Raw genomic sequence first — 18,558 nt, 5'->3', positions numbered from 1 at the left:
GTAGGCAAACAAGAAATAAATATCAAATATTTCAATTCTTGTGAATTTAGTGGTGCCTGTTCCTCATTACCTAATCTAAGTTGCTTGCCTAAAATATATATAGCCAAACTCAAACCAACAAAATATAACTAGAGATTGAAAATACGTTGTTACCCTTGCCCCTGGCTTAGATTGGTAAAGTGTTGTAATAAAGAAAAAAAAAGTATCTGAATTGCCTATCTCTGTCTCAAAATGCATAATTTCAAATGCATTAAGCATGTGAAAAATACCTTCTCCTCTTACTCCTCAAGAACTACGCAATTCATGCCTAGAAATTAAAGATTAATTATAATGTACCTTTTCACATTTTCTCCTAAAGCCAATCCCACCTTGTCAAAAATATTTTACTTCCCCACTACTGTCACTTCAAACTATAGAGCCAATTCGAGCTGTAAACAAGCAAGGGCATAATAGTTGTCAAAGTTTGAGAAAAAAGAAAAGAAAATCTAGAAATGGCTAAATTGGGACCTCAGAAGGCAGCCTCATCTAAGCTCTGTTCTGGGGCCAGAGACATTAATGCTATATTAATCTGGAAAGCAGCAGAAACTGAAACAAAGGGCAATTCAAAGAAGCCCCTGTTAGCTAAGCAAAAAGAGGTGGTAGGATTTTTCTAGTTACTGCCAATATTAAGATCCTAAGGGTAGACAGAAATAGAAAGTTATGTGCCCGCAGACCAGGCAGCAAGGAGAAACACTTCTCTATCAAGGCTTGGGTATATCTTTGCTGCAATTTATATTGCAGCAAATTCTATTATCTCTGCTGCCAATCAATCCCCCAAACACAAGATGTTCTGAAGCTGTCCAGATCACAAATGTTTTTCGCATGCCCTCTGTTTTTTCCATGCACAGGCTTGAAATTTAAGACTCTTAATTCCTTGAGCAGAATTCTGTCAAATGAAGTTAATAGCATAAGGTTAATCAGATTTTCAGATTTCTCTCTCCCATCTGGGAAGCATATTCTAAATTCAGCCTAGGAGCAGGAACTATTTGAGCTACATATGAGGATGTGCTTTTACATATGGACCACATTCATGGATTGGAGCAGATGTGTGCCATAGAATGATATCCTGCACGATGGATTTAATTTTAATATTTGATAAGAGGAACAAGCCACAGCAGATACACAGAGCTAAGAATTAAAACTGACTTCCTGAGTCGTAATGAAGCAAAGATAATGAGATACAATCAGCCAGTTATAATTAAGGAATCATAAAACAACTAAATATTTTTATGATAAATGAGATGAGGTAAGCTGACATTGATCATTTAAGGAAATTCTGGGGTTTAAAAAACTGCTCAGCTTTTTTCATTGCCTCTAGCTCCATACACTTCTGTATACCACCTACAGACTTTGTAGCCTGAGTATATATGTATCTATGAGATTATGTATGTGTGTGCACACATTTGCACCATGCCAAATTTTGCACCTTGTAATTACTCTCTTATAAATTTTGCAATCATCGACTAAGCCAGACTTTTTCAACTCATAAAGTATGTTGGGGGGTAAGGAGGTGTTGCATACTCATTATCAAGCAGTTTCAATATTTTGTCTCCCTTTAGTGAGCAGCATAAAAGAACAAAGGGGTAGGGCTCCACAGGCTGGATTCTTCATAGCTGGGGTCACTTTCTAACTTCTCCTTTTGGTAGGAGAGCAAAAACAATATGTCTGGACATAAAGCTGTCCTGGCAGGGGCAAAACCATTGTCTATCCAAGAAGCTAGGCCTCAGTGATCACAAGCAGCAGAAGCGACACAATCTTGCATGTTTCAGGATTTTTGCTAGTTTGCAAAAGATTCAGGTGATCTAAATTCCAGAGAGGGCCCTGAAACACCCTAAATTACCTCTCACTCCGATAGAAACTTGTAAAAGCCAGAATTGCGAAGGAAAATCCAAGTCCTCAATCGTGTTTTTCAGCTTTTTTTTAAAGAGATCAAACTAGTAATTCCTGCAAAGTCAAATCATAGAGACAGCTCTGCAGCCAGGAGAAATATAGCCACAGGATGCAGACAAAAATTACTGCATAGCAAAGTTTCTTTAAATGCAATATTTCCAAAACTATCTCTTCACACACAGGTTAAATCCACAGGCAAGCCTGATAGGTAGGCAAAAGATAAGCACTGCACCTCTGCATGATATATTGATCCAGTTGGTGCCTCCAAAGTCAACACAATCAGATCTCTCAGCTCACTCTTGTTGCAGACACACTAGTGTGCATGCTTTCACAGTTAGTCCACTCACCACTTTGACCTTGAGTCCTTCTGAACAGATATTATAGAAAGGGGCTTGAGGGTGAACTGAACAAATGTCTAAAAAGACACTCATACTACGTATGATACAACCTTTTTATTAAATTCTGTGATCCATTTTAGCCATTAAATAAAGGGGGGGCAAGCATAGAAGGTGCCTCAAACGTGAATACAGAAAAATCCTGTCTTTGTTGCCGAGTAAGTACTAAAAATGCTGTCTTAAACAACACTGACAATCGCACTTTACTAGGGTAGTTAGGCCCAGCAGACAAGTGAGAGACATTTCTGAATAAACATGCTGTTAATGGCACGCTCTCTTTAAAAAGATTATTTCTAGGTTGTGGTGGAGAGACTTGGAATGTTAAAAAGGGTACAAGGTAAGGGCAGTTCCAGAGAACGAAATATTCTGGGTCACAACAGCTTGTATATTAAATTATAGATGTATAACGCAGATCCATTCAACGAGATCCATTAAAAGCAGACTTTTTTTTTTAAAAAAAAGTGCTCGTTCGAGACTCCGTAATGTGTAAATCAACCTACGTTGTCTAGAACAATCCAACAGAAAAACAGTGGGGGCAAGGTCGCTAAGCGATCCATACAAATGTTAATTGGGGGGGGGGCGGAGGGGGGGAGTGAAGCGAGCCAAATGGATTACTTTTAAAGACGTACAGTTACATTACAGTTGTCCTTTAAAAATAAAGGTTTAAAACTAAATGGCAAAATTAATCCAGGAGCGGAATGGCCAGCTTGCTCAGGAAAGAGACCGCGAGGGACGCATTTGCACCCAGAAGGGGAAAAATACACGAAGGAGAGCCGCCCCTGCCCCTCGCCTCCTCCCACAACTCGATTTCAAATATAACCATGGTTCTCTCTCTTTTTAAAGTAAAGTTAGAACTCAAGGGCAGTTAAAAGAAAAGCAGCGACGCGGAGGGCTCGCTCAACCCGTAAAGCACATTACATATTAACTTTTATTTAGCCATGTATTTATATCGCTCTACTCCCCCCCCCAAAACCCCTCCATTCCCTTCTTTGGGAAGGGAGGGGAAAGCTGGAAATCTGTTCTAAAACGCCAACAATTTTGTTTCCCATTCGCTCGAGTTTCAAAACACTAAGGCGCACAAACACACACCTATATTATTCCCCCGCATGGAGAATCCTGAGCCGTTTGTCCATTTAAAACACACACACACACACACACATTAGAGAAGAGCGGATTCCTATCGCGGGGGCTATTTTACCTTGCAGAGAGACAGGCGAGGGGAGCCTCATTTTTCCTTCTGGCTGGTTCCTTTATTCCCCGGAATCCAGTCTCTGATCCAGCTGGGCCGCTCAGCTTTCCACGCGCGATGCTTCCCTTGATCTTCCAGATAGATCTTTCCTCCTTTTTTTTTTTCTTCTTTTTCTTTCTGGCTGGCGTCCTCCCTCCCCCTTTCTTTTTCTTCCTTCCTTTTTTTAATTGCGTCGCTTTTAATGCCGCCTCCCTTATCTGGCTTGGATTAGTAAGTTTCCCTTCACAAGCGATTGCATGGCCTTCTCCTCCTCCTCCTCCTCCCTCGATGCCTAAGGCGTGCACAGAGCTGGATAGACAAATCATAGGATGACAAAATAGCAATCAGATGCAAATTCCTAACCTCTGAATCAGGACCCAGCCATAAGAGAGGGTTGGGTCCTGCCCTGCTAAGGGAGCGTCGTTCAATTCCTCTTGGCGGAGGAAACGTGTGCGAGAAGCCAAACGGCCGCAAGAGACACGCCACCTGTATCTGCACGTTTCAGTCCCTTTAAAGTCCCGCGGTACTCTCGGCTCTAATCCTAAACCCCCTAAATCCAGGCTAACAAAACCCCATTTATAGTATTCACATAGCAAAGCAAAGCAACCGTATTAAATCTTCCCCGGATGGCCGGGTTCCCCCAACCCGTCAGACAATGGCTGGGTTCCCACAACACGCTGAACCGTAAGTGACTCAACCCAGTCTAGTGTGCCGGGCAAATCCAGGCTGCAAAGGGAACACGCTTATTACTGCTCTTTTGCTGTTAGGGCTGCTAGGAATTCCTCGAGTCTGCCATTTAGGGGGTTAACTTTTAAGAATACAGCTTTAAATTACAAGTTAGCATTAGGGAATTGATTAAAAAAAAAAAACACGCACCAAGCAGCAGAAAGGGTGGGGCCGCCAAATCTGCACTGCGAAACCCCAGACACCCACCAGGTGGTAGCCAAAAAAGATGCAGACAATTGTAGCCCTTTGCTGCCCTCTAGCGTCAGCCGTCATTTTTGCAGACTCCGTGCGGCAGCTCAATTACTTTCTGACAAATAATAGCTCCTTACACTACAGCAGGGGTAGTCAACCTTGGCTCTTTTATGACTCGTGGACTTCAACTCCCAGAATTCCTGAGCCAGCTGTGCTGGCTCAGGAATTCTGGGAGTTGAAGTCCACGAGTCATAAAAGAGCCAAGGTTGACTACCCCTGCACTACAGTATGGAAGCTCAGGTTGTTTGGCTTGCTGGGACCCACACGACCCCGTTGCACGTTGTGTTGCTAGAAGCCGCACGCTCAGAAACGAAGGCTTATTTTACATTCATCCGAATTTAAGTCCAGCCGCCCCGAGTTCTAGGTTTGTACTTTATCACTTAGACCAGAGTTTTTCAAAGCTTAAGCTGTGTAGACTTCAATTTTCAGAATCCCCCAGCCAGCATGCTGAGGATAGTTTCGTCGGAATGCTGTCCGAACCCCCAGTTCGCCATATATTGCTAGCTGAACCGGTTTTCTCTTCCTCCCGTTCGCAACCGAGGATTAGAAAAACTCGTGGACTTTCTCTTTTCCCACCCGCTCCCCCCACCCTTTCCTCTCGGGTGGCCGCCGATGGTCACTTCCGCCTCTTTCAAACCCTTCGACCCCGATTCGTGGGGTTGGGTTGTATTAACAGCTGGTAGTGTTTCTTCTTGAGCAGTGGTTCTCAACCTTTTTAATGCCGCGATCCCAACCGGTCGTAAGTCGAGGACTAAACCGGTCGTAAGTCGAGGACTACCCAACCGGTCATAAGTCGAGGACTTTCCCTGCCCGGGAGCGCTGCACATGCGTGGTTCCGCCCCCTGCGCCGGCCGAGGCATAGCTGGCAAGCGGCAGAGACGGAGCAGGCCGACCACCAGCTGGCCCAGCCCAAGGGAGGTAAGGCACCCCCCCGGAAAAGGGGGAAAAATGGCGGACAAAAAAAATGGCGGACAGCCTTGCTTGGCGACCCCCATGAAATGGTCGATCGACCCCAAATGGGGTCCCGACCCACAGGTTGAGAACCACTGTTCTTGAGCCTTTGGGGGAATAAAAAAAAAGAACACCACTGGGCAAAAATAGGAATTAGCCAGCCAGTTCCTAAAATGGGCTATTTCGGCTGTGAATTAAAGTTCAGAGGAGAACGTTACAAACTCCCGCCCGATCCTTTTTTTTTTTTTTTTTTTTTTCCTCGCACAGCTCTAGCGCCTTTAATAGTTCCGCGCACAGAAAGCGGGGTGGAGTCGGAAAGGCCCGTTAATTGAAGGGGTTGGGTTGGGCTCTTTGGAGACGCTCCCTAGGCCAAGTCTTGCTAAAGTCAGTTCCGCTTCTTTTCTTCGCTGTCGCTCGAGTTGGCTCTCTTGAGTTAGAAGGGCCTCCTCCTCCTCCTCTTCCCCCTTTCTCTCCGCCAGAACCGTGCCGATCCCATTAACGTAATTACAACAGACATGTTTGTGGTTGGTTATGGGGGAAAGACAGAAGCAGTCAAGAGGCCGAAAGTCCATGTGTCTGGAAGGAAGAGCTCCTTATCTAAGCAGCATCCGCCTCGGGTGTGATAGCCGCGCGTTTTGAGGGCCTTTTATTTGTTTTTGTTTTTTTCCCGATCCTTGTCATGACCATGCAGTTTTTTTCCTCGGATGCCCTCCGAAAAGTGCTGGATCGCAGGACCATCGTCCTCAGCCAACATGGCTGGCTGAAGGTGATAAGAGGGGATCAACACGCTGGGCAAGATTATAAAACGTGCAAAGGAGATTCTGCAGAGAACGTGGGGTATTTAAAAGTGTATTCCCCGTATAAGAGATTTAAAAACACAAAATAGTTTTAAATACCATTTAAACATGTAAAAGTGTGTAAAGAAACGGGAACAAAATTAAAAAACTAGTATATGCTTTAAAGCAGGGCTTTTCAACCTTTTCACCTATTGTACCACTTTTAGGATATGGCAATATCCGAGTACCACCAGTCACCTAGCAAGGTATCAAAAAGGGACACTGTGACCGTCATAAATATGAATCAGTTGCCAAGCATCTGCAACATTCCAGCTGATCGGCGCGTCTTCTGGGCTCAGCAGAAGTGCCAGGATCAGTGCTGCTTTCCAGCTGATTGGTGCTTCTTCAGGGCTCAGCAGAAGCACCAGAATCAGCGCCGAGCTCCAGCTGGAGCTTGGTGCTGATCCTGGCACTTCTGCTGAGCCCTGACAGCCCCCGAAGAAGCACCGATCAGCTGGAAAGCAGCACTGATCCTGGCGCTTCCGCTGAACCCTGACAGCCCTGCAGCTCCAGCCATCTCTTGCTCAGGCCTGTGCGGTGCTGCCACCGATTCGGCTCATTACCCTCCCCCGCTACCACTTTTCTAGGATGGTTGCGTACCACCTGCCAGGTGCCAATGTACCACAGGTGGTACCCGTACCACTGGTTGAAAAGCCCTGCTTTAAAGAACTCCCATGGCTGCTACCGTGTACCTATCTCTACAAAAATCTGGCTGGAGAAAATAGAACTCGGCTCATCTAGTCAGGCAAAAGGAACAGAAAGAACGGATCCATGGACGATTTCTTGCTTCTCTTTATGACTCACCTGGTTCAGCCAGCTTTGAGAGGGCTATTTTTATCCTATTTGGGATCCGAATGGTTGCAAAGAGTCAGCCCAAGCCCTTGACCAGGGGTCTTCAAACTTGGCCCTTTTATGACTTGTGGACTTCAACTCCCAGAATTCCTCAGCCAGCGTGCCTGGCTGAGGAATTCTGGGAGTTGAAGTCCACAAGTCATAAAAGGGCCAAGTTTGAAGACCCCTACCCTTGACGATTGGAAAAGTCTGTCTTCTTGTCACATTGTTCTGATTGTGGTGCCTGTGGTTGATTCCTATCTTTAGGGATTGTAGTTGAAGTGTTCAGCATCTGCTAACAAAGGGACATGGCCCAATTTTATTTAGGTTTTAAGCCAGCCAGGTTTAATGTGTTTACTAAAAACACAATTTCAGTTAAGGCATATCCAATAAAATCAAGTAAAGACTCAAAATATAGGTAGTCTTCATTTAGCAACTACAATTGGGACCAACAACTTGGTCATTAAGCAAAGTGGTAGTTGTGTGAAATCATGCTGTGCTTTCTTCAGCTTTCCTTTGCTTTATAGACCTGCAAAGACCTGCAACTATTAATATATATAAAATGTGATTTAAAGGCTTGGGAAAAGTATCTTTGCCTAATGCCAAAAGAATGCTAATGTGGATGCTAGTTTAGTCTCTCTGATCAGATATATTGATCAATCTCCCCCCCTGAAATAAATAAAAATGGTGATTTTTTTTGTTGATGTGTATGTCATCTTAAAGATAAATATAAACATTTTGAACATCTATAAAAAGTGATATTTCTATAGAAAAAGCCAATATATTATGTTCAATAACAATGTTCCATTCATGATTAAGGAATTGAAAACCTGAGTATTTTCCTAGGTGAGTGAACCTCTTTTAAGATGTTTTTGGTATGATTTTGTGCTGCTCTATTTGATCTTTCTGGGTGCATATCATCTGTTTCTCTTTTACTGTTCTGGGTTTATTTAATTATATAAAGCACATACGGTAATTCAGAAACGGGCATTCTGGAAACCAATGTAAATATATAAATAACTGCAAATGTGAAAACATTGTTATTGCTAATGAATAATAATAAAAGTATCCTTCGCATTAGTTTTTTTCACAGCTGTTTATTGCTCCGTTCATTTTTCAGCTAGAGCAATTTTTTCAGCTAGAGCAATAGTGTTTAACTATTGCTGCTGTAATTTACTGTTTTGTATGTTTCCCTGAGTTTTTTATAAAAAATAAAGAAGGTGGGATATAAATAAATAAAAGTTGCTCACAAACAGGAGATATTCCAACAGACTATCTGTTATTCTTCTACAGCTAGGATTTGGAAATACGGTGTGCCCAACCTTTTCAAACAAGAAACTTTTGATAGATCTGCCTTTCACAATAATAATCCAATGAGCTTTCAAATCTCCAGTTTAGTGTCCATCAGCACCTTTTATGGTGATATTAATGCCACAAATTAATCCTGTAGAGTGTGACGAAATATTTTTTTTTCTGGTTTAAATAGTTTCCTGACTGGTTCATAGGGTGAACCCTGGTGCTCTGTTTATTTTTCTATGCTATGTATGCATGATTTCATGTTTCAACCAGGGCTCAGTTATATTTTTTTTTCCCAACTAGACTAGAGCAAACTGGAAGAGAGCCAGATTTGGGTTTGTTTGTTTGTTTGTTTTTTGCATTGCGTTGCATCACTGTATATGCCTAAGGAAATAAAGAGAACAAATCCATAGTGGGATTTATTTTGAAAGTTTGTTGGGTGATTTTTCTCAATTTCTTCAAAAATGTTGCAAGAAAAAGACAGACATGGGTTAAAGCTGGTCAAATGTATCAATTTGTTTTTGAACTGCTAACAGCATCTCCAAAGGACACACACACACACACAAACACACACACATATGTAGTTCTCAACTTGCAACTGGTTGCTTATCAACTGTTCAGAGTGATGGACCCCCTCCCCAAAAAAGCCACTTGGGATTCAGTTTTGAAATTCCTACCTTACACACACACACACACACAAAATCAGATAATTGCATTTTGGACAGTTGACAGTCAGATCACATTTAGGGCCCTCTGCAGTGCCCCAGTCATCCAACCACAATTTACAATGCTTTTGCTAGCAGCCCGTATTTATTTCCGGTTTCCAGCAAAAACCAGCCCATAGCAAACAATGGGTTTGCTTAGTAACCACCTGTTCACTTACCAACTCTGGTGTTTGCTTTATGACCGCTGCATTTGCGTAAGGATTGCAATAAAAAGGTTGTAAAAATTAGGGCAGTCACTTGATGACCTGCTTTGCAGCACTCGTGCTTTACAATTATAAATTGCCAGGCTCAATTACAGTCGTGAGCACAAGGACTAGCTGTGTATATTCTTCCAGTCAATCAACCAATTTTTCAATCAGAATAGAGCTGGAAGGGACCTTGGAGGTCTTCTAGTCCAACCCCCTGCTCAAGCAGGAGACTTGACATTTGGACATCTTTAACCAGCGATACCCATGTCTGTCTTTTTCTTGCAAAACGTTTCTAGCACGAGAAGGGTAAACTTCCATAAATCCATTTTACTTAATGGGAAATAAAATGGCATTGGCTTCTTTTTTAAAATAGAAAAATATTTCAGTAAAATTATCCAGATCTATAGAGGCTTGCCCTTAATTACTTTGGCCAAGAAATGATGTGTATGTGTTTGTGTGTATGTATTTAGAAGTGGACTTTTCTGATTTGCAAAGTGTGAGTAATTAGGGAGCATAATAACGTTGGAAAAATAGTCTAACCGAAAAAAATGTAATTGCACTTTTCACATTGCAGAGTAATGAAGTTGACCAAACATATCCAAGAAACTACAGGCAGCCTTCATTTAGGGACCACAATTGGGACCGAAAACATGGTCATTAAATAAAGTGGTCACTAAATGAAACTGCAGGTGTCCTTTTGATCTTACTTTGGTATTCCTTTGCTTTACAGTACTAAAAGATCATAAATGCAAGGACTAGTTGTACATTTATTTTTTCATCATGATTCTAACTGCGAATGGCCGCTAAATGAGGCACTCTCTAAAAAAAGGAGCATTCTATGACAAAATACTGGAAAAAAAAGAAAAGTGAGAAAAGACAGGATGGGGAAGAGGAAAAGGGCTACTTCACAACAGGAAGAGATTGGAGAAGACTTGACGAGGTAAGAACTGTCAATCTTCCAGAGTTGCCAATCATTTGGTAGAGGCCTTCACCAGGGTGTGATTTGGACTTGGGATTAAGTTCCCTCTTTCACGAGTTCAAAGGGGAGCAGAATGGGTTGGGCTAAGGTGGGGAGAGGCTGTTTGGAGAGGGTCACCCACATTTGCCCCCTGAAGGTGACCCCAAAGTTCTCCCCCTTTGGAAAAAGAGCAGTTCAGAGAGAAAAGCTGGGGTTTTCCACCCTTACACAACAGCTAGGTGATCCATCTTATCACATTTATATTGCTCTTTATTTACAAGGTACCAGTTGAAGGAAAGAATTGCGAAAGGGAGCAGAATTAAAACCGGAGCAGTGCTTAAAAAAAACACAGGACAATTACAGAGCCATAAATTGCAACGTCAGTAGCTTATCAACCTCCAGGAGTCCCAGGGTGAGTGATTTTTCCCCCACCCCATCATTTTGTCTTCTTAAAAACAGGTCTGAAGAGACCAAGCTGGTATTCAGACTTCAAACAGAAAATTGTGTAATACCAGCACTGGCTGGATTTCTTGATCTTCAAGGCAGTTTTGCCAATATGGTGCGTTTTATTATTTATTCTCTTGCCTTCCCCCACTCCCCCCCCCCCCCCTTACAACAGTCTCACGCCCTACCCAGCGTGCTCAGAGATCTGCTGAACCTTAGTTTTATCCTCACAGCAATCCTGTGGGTTATATTTGCTAGGTTTGTGTATAGGAACAAAAAAGATTTTCTTACAAGTTAGAACAGATGCCCCCATTTGGAAAGCATAGCTTAACCCTAACCCCACCACTCCTTTTAAATATATTCATTTTAATTGAATACACTGTACCAATAGGGGAAATGACAAATCTCTATTAATAAAATTAGTAGGGGAAGAATATTGAAGCAAGCTATAGAGCAGCTTTTCCCAGACCCGGACTTCTTCAGACTTGGTGTGCTGGACTATAATTCCTATAATCATGAGTTAGCAAGACCAACAGTTGAAGAAGATGCAGTTATCTTACTAGTATTTGTCCTGAATGGTTTTGTTTTTCCACCAGCTTTTAGGCCCAAGGTCACCAAAGCTAAGGTGACCAACCGTCCTCCTTTAGGGAGGACAGTCCTCCTTTTGTAAGTTCTGTCCTCCCTCAAAAAGTGTCCTCCTTCATGTCCTCCTTTTCAATATTTGAAGACTAATCTGCAGGGCTTTTCTTTCCCTCATAGAACGCTCAGAACGGCGTTCCGGCACCTTTTTTTGATGGTTTTTTTTTCAACTTTTGCATGAGCTGTGCTACTCCCACTATTGGCTTTCAAAAGCCAATAGGAATTGCTGCTGAGAGCACCAAAACACCCGGCTGGCAAACTTTGCACATTCAAGTTGTCTGTATTATTGTTGCAATGAATAAAATGTTTCTTTTATTTACGATATTTTTTTCTTCAATTTATTTGTGTCCTCCTTTTCATTGTAAAAAAGTTGGTCACCTTACCAAAGCTGGCTTCTGGACCCTAGAATCTGGGTCTCTTTGCTCTTGGTCCAGCACCTTAGCCCCTTATATAGGTCATCCTCGAGTTACAACTGTAGTTGAGCTTGGCAATTATGGTCATAAGTGAGAGAGGTCCTTGGTGCTCTCTGAGTCTGTTTGTTTTCTTGCAGACATTTCATTACCTAAACTAGGTAACATTATCAGTGCTAGTCAGACTAGCGCTGATGATATTATCTAGACCAGCACTGAACTTGGTTGTTGTCTTGCAGATGTTTCATTACACAAACTAGGTAACATCATCAGTGCTGGTCTAATAATACTAATACTAATACTAATAATACTAATAATACTAATAATACTAATAATACTAATAATAAAAAGTTGGAAGGGATCTTGGATGTCATCTAGTCCAACCCCCTGCTCAGGCAGGAAACCCTATACCATTTCGGACAAATGGCTGTCCAGTCTCTTCTTAAAAACTTCCAGTGTTGGAGCATTCACCGCTTCTGGAAGCAGGTTGTTCCACTGGTTAATTGTTCTCATTGTCAGGAAGTTTCTCCCTAGTTCTAGGTTGCTTCTCTCCTTGATTAGTTTCGACCCGTTGCTTCTTGTCCTGCCTTCAGGCACTTTGGAAAATAGCTTGACTCCCTCTTCTTTGTGGCAGCCCCTGAGATATTGGAACACTGCTATCATGTCCCCCCTCGTCCTTCTCTTTGTTAAACTAGACATACCCAATTCCAGCAACCGTTCCTTATATCCTTTAGCCTCCAGTCCCCTAATCATCTTTGCTGCTCTTCTCTGTACTCTTTCTAGAGTCTCAACATCTTTTTTACATCGTGGTGACCAAAACTGGATGCAGTATTCCAAGTGTGGCCTTACCAAGGCATTGTAAAGTGGTATTAATACTTCACGTGATCTTGATTCTATCCCTCTGTTAATGCAGCCTAGCACTGTGTTGGCTTTTTTGGCAGCTGCAGCACACTGCTGGCTCACATTTAAATGATTGTCCACTAGGACTTCGAGGTCCCTCTCATAGTTACTACTATTGAGTGATACTAGCAATGATGAAGTTACCTAGTTTGGGTAATGAAACATCTGCAAGAAAACAAACCAGGCTCAGAGAGCACCAAGGACCCCTCATTTCAACCTGGAGCTACTAATATTTTCCTTTATTGATACGGTCATAACTTGTGATAGTCCTAGAGAGGGTCACCATTTGACTGGACCCATTTTTATGACCCATTTTTGGTGGCAGTCGTTAAATGAATGCCATGGTCATTAAGCGAAGCCATTTTTTGATATGGGTTGGTTTTTGTTGGAAACTAAAAGTAAACATTGGTTTCCCAGCAAAAACATAAATTGTGATCACAGGATCCTGCAAACAGGTGTAAATGTGGGCCGGTTGGCAAGCACACAAAATGTAGTCAATGTGACTGGAGGGGAGGGAGCAATATCAGAACTTTGAAACTGGGTCATAAGTCCTTTGGGGAGGTTCCGTCGTAACTTTGAATGATCGCTAAATGACTGGTCATAAGTTGAGGACTACTTGTATTGCAAAGACTCGCTTTGGAAAAGAGTAAATTCAGTTAAAAGAAAACAACAGACTTTTGCTTTAAATCCCACCCCAAGGAAACAGTTTACAAAATCTTCACCTATAATGTTCTTGAACCAAAATATGGATTCCTTCATATTTGCTCAGATTTCAGTTGATGAATTTAATTAAGACTTCTCAGAGCTTTCCAATCTGATCGTGTCATTATTTGAAAATAAAATTTACTCCATTGATTTGCAGAAAAACATTGTCCTTGCTGGCTTAGAAATACTAACTAACATAGCTGGTACTGAACCCTCTTCCGGTCACTGAAAGGAGACATTTTCATCTTTTCAAACGACATTAACTTATGCTACATTATTAGATTTTTGTATGCTGCCTTTTTCTTCAGAAGAAAAGAAAAACTCGGGCATTATACTCAAGTATATCTCAGCAGAGACATCTTGGGGGATGTCAAAAAGTCAAGACGGCAGCTACAACCATGAGTAAGAAGCCTCATTCATTTTAATTCTGATGATGTTCCATGGGGTTTGGTCCTGTGGAATAAGGGTGCATTGGAACACAGTCCAAAAGGCATCCTCAATCACTGAGCAACTGTAAAAAAAAAAAAAAGGCTAATTGGATTGTTTTTAGAAAGCATAAGCATCTCTTCCAAGGTAGTGCATGAATGCCCCATCCAGAGTTCAAGAAAGTTGTGTGTTCAACATTGCCAGGAATCTTCAACTACTTCTGTTAGCAATAGCAAGAACACTTAGACTTATACACTGCTTCACAGTGTTTTCCAGCATATTTATGTAGTGTATATTGGAGGTGGTGACCCTTTGAGAGCTGTATGCAATGACATTTCATTTTAATGTATGCTGATTAGTGTACATTCAAAGTGACAATCAAGTTATTCTATTCTATTCTATTCTATCCTATCCTATCCTATCCTATCCTATCCTATCCTATCCTATCCTATCCTATCCCATCCCATCCCATCCCATCCCATTCCATTTTCTATTCTATTCTATTCTATTCTATTCTATTCTATTCTATTCTATTCTATTCTATTCTATTCTATTCTCTATTCCATATTCTATTCCATTCTATTCTATTCTATTCTATTCTATTCTATTCTCTATTCCATATTCTATTCTATTCTATTCTATTCTATTCTATTCTATTCTATTCTATTCTATTCTATTCTTCCTGATCCATTACTCCCAATATCATGACTTTTTTGACACTTGTAGTACAGGTAGTCCTCGATTTACAACCGTTCACTTAATGACTGCTCAAAATTACAACGGCACTAAAAAAGTAACTTATGACCATTTTTCACAACCATTGTAGTATGTATCCCCATGGTCATGTGATCAAAATTCAGGCTCTTGGCAACTGGCATTTATTTAAGACAATTGCAGCATCCCCACGGGGACTTGTGATCACCATCTGTAACTTTCCCAGCCGGCTTCCGACAAGCAAAGTCAATGAGGGAAGCTAGATTCGCTTAACGACTGCATGATTTGCGTAACAACTGTGAGAAAAAGGTTGTAAAATGGAGTGCAACTCACTTAACAACTGCCTTCCTTAGCAATGCCAATTTTGGGCTCAATTGTGGGTATAGATTAGGACTACCTATATCTTAAAAAGGAGGAGTTACTTTCGACTAGGAAACAATTATTCCAGTTATTTCATTTCAGCTAAAAATACAAAACTTCTCTAGTTGATTTGTGTTGTTGAACTGGGAGTTCAATTTGATTAGGAAATATTGCCATCTAGTGGGAAAAGGATGTTATGACATCCCAAAGTCCTAGAATTTGTGCAAGATGCTGTAATTTTTTTTTTATTCCAGCAGAAACTTCTGTACTTGTTTTCACGCATGAGGGAGATTCTGACTTGGTAAAGTACCTTTGTTTTGTCCCTTAAAGTTAGTCAGACCTCTCATAGGTATAAGAGTGAGGGAAAGAGAAACATTATCAAGGTTTCAAGGATCTGTTGATCTAGCCAATATCAATAAGTATTAGAGCTTTAGTATTTTTGTGAACTTTCTTGATCTGATCAACTTGGAAGGGCTGGCAGTGGGAAAAAGTGATATATAGAATAGAATAGAATAGAATAGAATAGAATAGAATAGAATAGAATAGAATAGAATAGAATAGAATAGAACAGAATAGAGCTGGAAGGGACCTTGGAGGTCTTCTAGTTCAGCCCCCTGCTCAAGCAGGAGGATCTATACCATCTCAGACCAGTGATTGTCCAGTCTCTTTTTAAAAACCTCCAATGATGGAGCGCCCACGATTTCTGGGCATAAGCTGTTCCACTGGTTGATTGTCCTCACTGTCAGGAAGTTTCTCCTTAATTCCAGGTTGCTTCTTTCTTTGATCTGCTTCCAATCATTGTTTCTCGTCCTTCCTTCTGGTGCTCTGGTGAACAACCTGACCCCCTCTTCTTTGTGGCAGCCCCTCAGATACTGGAATACTGCTATCATGTCTCCCCTATTTCTTCTTTTCTTTAGACTAGCCAAACCCATGTTCTGCAGCTGTTCTTCATACGTTTTGGTCTCCAGGCCTTTGATCATCTTAGTTGCTCTTCTCTGATTTTTTTCCAGATTCTCAACATCTTTTTTGTGATATGGTGACCAAAATTGGCTGCCGTATTCGAGGTGTGGTCTTACTAGGGCTTTATAAAGTGGTACTAGTACTTTGCATAATCTTGATTCTATGCCTCTGTTTATACAACCCAGGATTGTATTAGCTTTTTTGGTTGCTGCTACACACTACTGGCTCATAGTTAAGTGATTGTCCACCAGGACTCCAAGGTCCCTCTCACAGTTGCTGCCTCCAAGCCAGGTCTCGCCCAATCTGTATTTGTTCCTTTGGTTTTTCCTGCCTAAGTGTAAGACTTTGCTTTTCTCCACATTGAAACTCATTTTGTTGGATAGGGCCCATTATTCGAGTTTCTCAAGATCTTTTTGGATTCTGAGTTTGTATGATTTGTATGATTGGCCCATGATTTACCCAGAATAGCAATTAGATCCAAGTGTCCTTAAATCAGGGATAGGGAATCCGCACTGACCATTAGCTAGCATGAGAAGAGGTTACCTAGTTCCGTGATGGGCATTGTGAAAAAGAAACATTTCAGAGAGATTCTGCCTTAATTGATTTAAGTCTTCCTTTATTCTTACAGTTTTCAAGACCTGTTTTTATTCCTGACTAATGTCATGGTTCCGACGGATGAAACTCTTCAAAAGAACTTCAAGGCATTGTTTACCTTAAAGAATCTTTATTATGAGTAGCATAACACCGGCATCGCATAATCGAAGCCAAAAACTGAATTCCCCTCCCCTGAGCACAAAGTATCAAAGCACAATTCCCTCCTCCAATTTATAGTCATAAATCACATTCCCCAATTAGCTTGAAGGTGGGCTTCCTCTCCAGTTCTCCAGCCTGCCAATTCCTTATCAGCTCTATTTACAATAACCTTGTTTCTCACACTAGGCTTAGTGTTGTTATGTCTAGGTGGACTCTTGTTCACATCCCGACTCCCAGCATCATCTAACTTTAAAAGCAAAAGGTAAAAGATGGCTACATTTCCATCTGTTGTCAGTACAAAAACATCCGATGTTAGCAGCGTTGACAACTAACATGAAAGCTGCCATTTTGAAATATATGGCTGTTCTCGTTTCTTGAGTTTGTTACTTATGTGGGACTTGACTGTTGCTAGACTACATCTTATAGCGTCTCTCACTATTGGTCATGGGCCATTGGCAAATGGATTCCAATCTCTCCAACGTACCTTACACATAGGATAACGCCGTAGGATCCACTAGAAGGCAAAACACTTTATGGGTAGTCCTTGATTTATGACCACAATTGAGCCCAAAATTTCTGTTGCTAAGCAAGACAGTTGTGAAGTGAGTTTTTCCTCATTTTATGACTTTTCTTGCCACGGTGTTAAGTGAATCACTGCAGTTGTTGAATTAGTAAAATGGTTAAGTGATCTGGCTTCCCCATTGACTTAGCTTGTGAAAAGGGGATCACATGACCCCGGGACACTGCAACCGTCATAAATACGAGTCAGTTGCCAAGCGTCTGAATTTTAATCACATGATCTTGGGGATGCTGCAATGGTTATAAGTGTGAAAAATGGTCATAAGTCCCTTTTTTTCAGTGCCGTCGTAACTTCGAATGTTCACTAAACAAATGGTTGTAAGTCAAGGACTACCTGTATAGGAAAGACACTTATTTTAGACCTACATTCCTGATGAGACAAACTGCATCTTGGTATTGAGGTGGGCTTGGCCAGTGATGTTGCGATCCCCCACCCTCTTCTTGAAGGCCAGTGGGAAAACTTTCTTGAAGGCCTTCCGAAAATTAGTGCCCATGAAGGCATAGACAATGGGGTTGAGGGAAGAATTGGCATAGGACATGCAGTGAGCCCAAATCTTCACCTTATAGGTATAATAATTGTGCTGAAAGCTGGAGTCAAAGGCTTGGAAGAGGATCAGAAGCTGCACCGGACCCCAGCAGATGGTGAAGAGAGCAATGATGATGGCCACCATACGAGAGATCTTGGCTCGCAAAGCTTCAGAGAATTCTGACAGCTGCTGTACCTATATTGGGGCACAGAAAGGAGGAAGAAGAGGTGACCCAAGGAAAAGGAAGGTAGAGAGATAGTATGGTGTCATTAAAATATTACACTGAAATGCCCAGGTTTAAGTCTCCTCTTCTTGTTTTTCAGTCGCTAAATCGTGTCCAACTCCCTGCAACCCCATGGACACAGCATGCCAGGTGCCCCTGTCCTCCACTGTCTCCCAAAGTCTGCCCAAACTTGTCAGACCTGTCCCAGCTTGGGCATTTAGGAAGGAAAGACCTTCGACTCCATTCGTAACAACAGGTGTACTTTTACTAAAGCCAAGTGGTTACAGTGTAAGAAAAGCCAGATCTGAAACTTCCCGTGTAAACCAAATAATTTTCCCTTCTCCCTTAATTTACTTTACTTTATTTACTTTACTTTATTTTTGATTTATATCCCGCCCTTCTCCCAACGGGACTCAGGGCGGCTCACAACATATTTAAAAAACAGCAACATATTTAAATCCCCACCAAATAAAACCAATTAAAACCAAATATTTTAGAGTTGTGCTATTTAAAATTTTCTAAAAAAGTGAACCCAATTTAAAATCCTCCCTAGGCCAGGCCTGCTTGCTGGAAAAGCCATGTCTTGAGGGCGCGGCGGAAAGT

At 41.6% G+C, this 18,558-nt stretch overlaps 1 protein-coding gene across 1 annotated transcript in view; it reads right to left on the bottom strand.

The window, feature by feature from the left end:
* Positions 1 to 17,567: 17,567 nt before the first annotated feature.
* Positions 17,568 to 18,558, bottom strand: part of KISS1R (KISS1 receptor) — a 14,534-nt gene continuing 13,543 nt past the window's right edge. The window contains exon 5 of the mRNA XM_015809927.1: positions 17,568 to 17,927. Within this exon, the coding sequence (XP_015665413.1) occupies positions 17,568 to 17,927 (360 nt within the window). The remainder of the gene's footprint in view (positions 17,928 to 18,558) is intronic.

Source organism: Protobothrops mucrosquamatus, unplaced genomic scaffold, assembly GCF_001527695.2.
Source record: "Protobothrops mucrosquamatus isolate PMUCROS unplaced genomic scaffold, P.Mucros_1.0 scaffold6, whole genome shotgun sequence".
NCBI lineage: Eukaryota > Metazoa > Chordata > Lepidosauria > Squamata > Viperidae > Protobothrops > Protobothrops mucrosquamatus.
Note: the sequence above shows the minus strand (reverse complement) of the source record. Positions and strands in the feature narration are given on the sequence as shown.